The sequence below is a fragment of the Limulus polyphemus genome, unplaced genomic scaffold, assembly GCF_000517525.1.
Source record: "Limulus polyphemus unplaced genomic scaffold, Limulus_polyphemus-2.1.2 Scaffold1727, whole genome shotgun sequence".
Taxonomy (NCBI): domain Eukaryota; kingdom Metazoa; phylum Arthropoda; class Merostomata; order Xiphosura; family Limulidae; genus Limulus; species Limulus polyphemus.
The window spans coordinates 30031-36573 of NW_013667337.1; the positions used below are offsets into that span (position 1 = coordinate 30031).

At 35.9% G+C, this 6543-nt stretch overlaps 1 protein-coding gene across 1 annotated transcript in view; it reads left to right on the forward strand.

Moving 5' to 3' along the window:
- LOC106464722 (lachesin-like) overlaps positions 1–6543 on the forward strand; it is a gene marked incomplete at its 5' end in the record, with an annotated part of 38177 nt that overhangs the window by 28633 nt on the left and 3001 nt on the right. Inside the window, one exon of the mRNA XM_022392493.1 lies at positions 6029–6136. Within this exon, the coding sequence (XP_022248201.1) occupies positions 6029–6136 (108 nt within the window). The remainder of the gene's footprint in view (positions 1–6028; positions 6137–6543) is intronic.

The window sequence follows — 6543 nt, forward strand, 5'->3', positions numbered from 1 at the left end:
TTCTTCTGGGGTGCTTTTCCATAAATAACTTACATACAGTTTCGGTGTTGATAGCAGTATCATAATGATTATGTATCAAAGCTAGAGCATTCAGTCTTTCAGTTTGTGTACACTTCAGGTAATTATTCAACCAGCGGAGAGTTGATGCCAAACGTTCACATAAGCATGAATTTAGTGGTAGTGTGGCAAAAGTTTCAGTAACATAAAGATTTTGGTACACTGAAGAACGCTTTTAAGCAGTCAGCCAGTATCTGGGGCCTGTCTTGGAGAGGTATAGAAAACCATCTTGTCTTCCATCGATGAAGTTCTTCATCAAAAATATCAGGCTTTGAAAAAAATCTTCCGATAAAAATCATATCTTCAGCAGCCTAATTATCATTAAACATTTCAAAATTATCCTCTCCATAGACAATAACCTCACGCATGTGAAGTAAAAATGTATAACATAAACAAAATATTTCCCAGCTTTCAATATTCTCAACCCAGCGTGTAAAGCACACACTGAGTAATGGAATATGTAATGAAACTATTCCATGCTGGATGCCCTTTTGGTAGATTGCCTTTAATGGTTCCACATGTTTAGATGAGGATTTAACCGAAGTAGTTATTCCTTTAACTGGATCGATACAATTTTGTATTGGTGGAACTGAACATGAATTTATAATAGCAAGATTAAGTGAACGCCCAAGCAGTGAGTGTATAAGGCTTTGCTTTGCATATCTTGAATTTATTTTTGGACACCAGATTTTTCGCCAGTTATGGTGGATGCTCCATCGTATCCGTGACCACGAAATTCATTTAGAGATAATCCAAGATCAATCAGTACCTTTGTAATTGCACATAATTAATGCTCTGACCTTCTTTATCTTAACAAGGCCAATATTTTTTTCCTAATTTCACAGTTGACACCTACAAAGCGGAGACATATTGGGAAATGTTCCACATTGTGAGAAGACAAGAACAGAGTAAAATCCAGCCTTTTTTACTTCAACAATAATTTTTACTCGAATAACGTCATATCCTATGACATTGATTATGTCATTTTGTGAACGGTGAGATAAATATGTATCATTTTTTGCCTTGGGATGATACAAATGAGCTCTCAACATTTCATAATTTTCAGCAAAATGTTTCAGCAAGGCCAGAAAATTGATAGAATTTTTGGAAAAATTTACATCTTCGGTATCACCATCAAATGCCAAGCCTTGTTTTCCTAAAAACAAATGGCACGAACAATTTAAAAAAAAAAATGTTTGTTCTGAGTTATACGTGGTTGCACTGTTAGTACTAATATCAATTCTACTGGATTATGGATGTTAAATGGAAGCCTTCAAAGCATCAGCAGTCTGCATAGAATCACGATGATAATCAAGCTTGGAATGGTTGCTTAAAGTATCGCTAATTTTTACCCAGGTTAAATGATTTGTTGACAATTATTACTTTATCATGTCGACTATGCACTGGAAGAAGAGTAGCACTAGGACCAAAAAAAATTCCATCTAATTTTGGCCTTTTATATTAACCATAGGTATTTTTCAAGCCAAGATATTTTAAACTTGCAGTTACACCCATGGGAAAAGGTGGTAGGAAAAACTTTTGGTGGTGCAACATGCTTATAAAGATAGGAATACGTTTTAGTATTCGATAGATTACAAATAGCTTGGCATTTTTCATCAAATAATTTTATTAGTTTCAATAAATTGCCAATGTCAATGAATGACCCAGTGACTACAGAAATACCATGACATATCTGTGATGAATCCGTGATTGAAATATTGCAGTGTGATGATGATGGTTCAGGAAGAACGAAGTTGTTAGTGCTTGAAGCAGTTAGAGGCTCAGGTAAACCAGTTTGCATGTCATCAGTTTCATCACCACAAGAATAAAACTCAATAATGTTAACCTCACAAGCTTCAAATTCATCGCCGGCACCAGATAAAGATTGGGATGGTGACTAGGTCATCAGCAGTGTCTGAAAACAAAAACGAATCATACGTTGTGTAGCGTATGCGTTCAGTTGTTATGAGTTAGCGATTGTTATATTGTTGCGTCATATTATTAGAACTTTCCGAATTTTTCTCGTTGTTTTAATTGAGTATTATTGAATCAGAATATTTAGTATTGCGTGGAAAGTTCTAGACTTTTGTCAGGGTATAAATACGCATCGAAAGATTATTAATTAGGTCTAGACTGTGTGATTGTGAGTTTAGCAATAAAGAGCATATAGTGACGATTTTTAAAGCAAAATTATCACAGACTGTATTGTAATAAGAAAGCAGAGAATAATAATTCGTCTTGTCAGTTGTGTTCAAAAGTAATTGAACCAGCCTGTGTGGACTTTGACGAGAAAGATATAATTAGTTAGAGTTCTGGATACAAATGGGATAACCAACAGTGTAAAGAACATTTGTATATATATTTGAATTGTTATAATATATTATTTTAAAACAAGTGGACTGTGTGCTGTTTGTTTATTGTTGAAATTTATCACCAACAAGCCACAGACACCTACGGTAAAGACTCCGGCCTACAAAACCTGACAGTAACAATACGGCTTCGGACTTCCAATTATAAAGTGTCAACAGAAGCCATTGTATGCGACCATTTCAACCTATAACTATATAAGTATATTCTTTTTACATCGCAAAATGTCATATAATGACGCACATTTTCAGGATAGTGAAGAATGCTGTTGTCGTGGTGCTTGATGGTGAAAATGCTGTTACAGTGTTGCATTCAATGAGAATATTGTTACAATGTTGCTTGGGCATACAAATACTCCTACCATGTTTAGTTGGTGTGAGAATGCTGCTGGGATGTTAAAGTATTTCTATCATGTTACTTAGAAGTTGAGAGCATTGTTATCATATTTTTGAGGAGTGGCGAAGCTGCTCTGTTTGGATAAACGATAATAAATAATAAATTGACACGTCTAAATGAAAACTTTTCCATTTTATTTTGTGAGATATTTCGAGTAGACAACCTTCGTCAGGCACTAAAGAACGTGATACAATGAATTAAGTCTTTACTTGCCTGACGAAGGACGTCTGTTCGAAACATCGCACAAAATAAAATGGAAAAATTTTCATTTAGACGTGTCAATTTATTCTTTCTTATCATTTATCCAAATTTTTTCTTCTCACGTCTTGCGGAATAACACTCATTCAAAAATGCTGCTGAATTGCTATGCGTGAAGATACTGTTATTATGTTGCTTAGGAGTGACAAGTTCGAGAGATGATGAGATTATTGTTTCTAGTCATTTGTCAGGAGTATCTGTGTGAAGAAGAAACTTACATGTAATGTCAGTGAAACATTTGAAGAACGACACTGGTAAACAAATAACTTAGGCTTTGTTTTCAAATCAATATCCATATTGTATGTAACAGTTTTAGTTTCTGACTCAAGGGTATCTTAAAATGATATTCCTTTGTTTTTAATTTTATATCCAACTGAACTGGAAGGATCATAGCAGTTTGTTTCAAACATGAGTGTCTAAACTGTGACTGGTATTTTTTGCCACAATTTTTGTCGAAAGAATGTATCTGTTATTCTTTGTTTTCTACTTAATATTACCAGGTGTGGTCTAGATATTACCTTCGGGGCTGTGTATCAAAAGGTCCACGGTTCAAGCCAGTTTTAGCTGTGGTGTGTTATAAAAGTGACATTCAATGTGGCTATTTAGTTATGAGTAACCGTGTAGGCGGCATATTCTACTGCGTGTTTACCTGCCCTTTTGTCAAAGTTTTCAGTTAGTGTCGTTTAGTTCATGTATTGCATAAGATTCCATTTAAGATGGAATTATTAAATTCCAAATATAACTCTTTCATTGTCATGAACAAAATTATGAGTCTAGAGCATTGCTGCGCAAACGTTTTATGGCGCATCGCTTTCTAAACATGCGTTTTGTTGCACTCCTGCAACCCCGTATAAAAAACAAAACAAATCTTAAAATGGTACATAGCATAAGGCAAACAGTTTCAGTTTACTCACCAATTTAGTGTGAAAGATTGATTTGTTTGTTTTTAGTGGAGCACAAAGCTGCACGATGGGCTATCTGTGCTGTGTCCCTCCCCCACAAGTATCTAAACCCGAAGCATTATAAGTCCAAAGACCTGCCGCTGAGCCACTGGGGCATTGAGCTTGGAATAAGATGAGGTCAATTATTGGCCAAATTGTTGACATTGCAACTCGGAGATTTCCCTCTACCTGCAGACGAGATCGCTGTTTTGTTTCGGTTGCAGTCAGAGTAGAAAACATCAACTCACACGGGTATGTTGATGTAAAAGTCAAAAGCGTATCAATCGCTTTTCTTGACAGGTCAGGATATTCTTTACGAACTAGCATCCAGAAGTTCCTAAGAAGTTTTGAAATTAGATTATGTCAGAAGAGTTTTATCAATGGATAGTTTTATGAGCTCTTCTTGAGTTACCATTGACAGATGAGAAGTTATTCTGGATCCAATCATGCTCTCCCGTTGACTCTTGGAATTGATCTGCAAATTGAGACTGAATTTTTTCTAAAGCATAAAAACAGCATCACAAATAATACTATGACTTAACTGGCTCATTTTCTCCCAAGAGTTCATTGACACAAGGAAATATTTCATAGTTTTCATCCTCAAATTGGTTTTTCCACAACACAAGTTATTTGCGAAATGTGGACACTTTGTCATTCAGCTACAAAATGCTGCTATTCCGGCTTTGCAGTGACAAGTTAAGGTTGTTGAGTTTATCAAAAAAATATCAGCCAGAGATCACAGTACTAAAAAACACGTTTCATCCATAAAATGCTATGTTAGTGTGAGGATACAGTCTAGCAAAAAATACTAAGCTTGTCCTATAGTTGCACAATGCTACTGAGTACCTTCCCGCCAGACAACCAGCGCACCTCTATATGCAGCAGGAACATCTCTTTACAAAAAAATAATAATAGTAAAATAAAAACGGTAAACAGCCTGCTGTTCCAAACTCTTGATTTTCACAAAGTTCACAATACGCACAGTATTTCTTAGCACCTTGTTTGCTTCGGGCTGCAACTTCTTCGAAACCAGTGCTTCCCTCTGTAGGATACAAAGTGTAAATGTTGAAGCATCTACAGTTTCATCAAAATATATGGCGAACTTCAGACTGCTCTGGATGCGTGTTATCAGTTGCACTTTGGTGTCAGCAGAGATGCTTCTTACGTCTTACGACAGTATCACGTGATAAGGGCTAGAATTGAGGGTCTTACCATTCCTCTCTTTATGGCAGCAGGAAGAATTAATGTCTTTCCTATATTATGTGGATTCATGCTTCTCTCAATCAAATAAGATGCTTCTAAGGAAGCTTTCAAGGCTTTTGATGGAACGTTGAACTGCTTTTCAATCACTTGTCTCTTGAAGAACTCAATGGTTTTACAGTGTTTGTTTTCAAAATGGTTTGTAAGTTTATTTGGCTTTGTGCTGTCATTTTCTAAAATATGCGAACAAACAACGCATTGCAGCTGTTCGTCGTTATTAACAACTCCGTGAGAGAAACCAAATTTTTTATGTACTTCAGTTTTTAGTCTGGTGTTAAGTATATCGAAGAAACAGTAGAAGGGGAACCCGAGGAAGGTCCAGCTGCAGAGCCATCAATTTGTTGTCCTTCATTATCACCATCATTTAACGACTCATTTTGTTTGTTTATTTCTGAGCCACCAGTCGAAGAGGTGGTGGGGTAACGGTAGTTAAGGGTGGGTCTCCAGGTAACTTTGCTCCAAGCACATAACAACTATGAATTATCAATCAAATAAATGAAGGCATTCACGGTTGCGCGTTAAAATTCTGAGCAAACGTGATTACATCACATAGAAACCGCTGTATTTTCTGGTTAGATCTAAAAATAACGAAGTTTGAAAAATCATACTTATTTCAACTGGAAAAAAAGTTCAATCATCTCTGGGGGGGACTAGGTTTTTGAGGGAACTGCCCTCCTTGCTTCATAGCAAACAACGTTCGTAATGTTAATCTATAACAGTTTCAATGATATAATCTTTCTTTTTTATAGATTTGTCGGAACTAAAAAATATTAGCTTGCATGGGAAGGACATCTCTGACGTACCAGCAATCAACTCTTTGACAGACCAATCTTCTCACTTGATGACATCAAATAAGGGTTAGTTTTGTTTGTATTTTCAAGAGGGGAAGGAAAAAACCAAAATTTCCGAAGACAAAAACTTAGGTTAAACTATATTGTTGATTACTTTTGGAATGGGATGAATACGAAGTAATAATAATAAGTCATTTAATATTCCCCTCAAAACTTTTTTTCAATCATATATATGTAAGTTCGGCTGCAGAAACAGACTGAAAACATGTAAAAATTTGTATTAAATTGCACTAAGGAATTTCGAAAAATATAAATTTTAGCATCTTGCTTCGGTCCGAGCGTCGTCGAGCGGTTAGTGTTTTAAATTATTGTTGCGTCAGCGAGGTCACATGACTAGTGTCACGCCACGTTTCTAGAACTATCCTGTACCTTGGCGAATGCTCTAGCATTTACTAGATATAGGGTAGACTGGT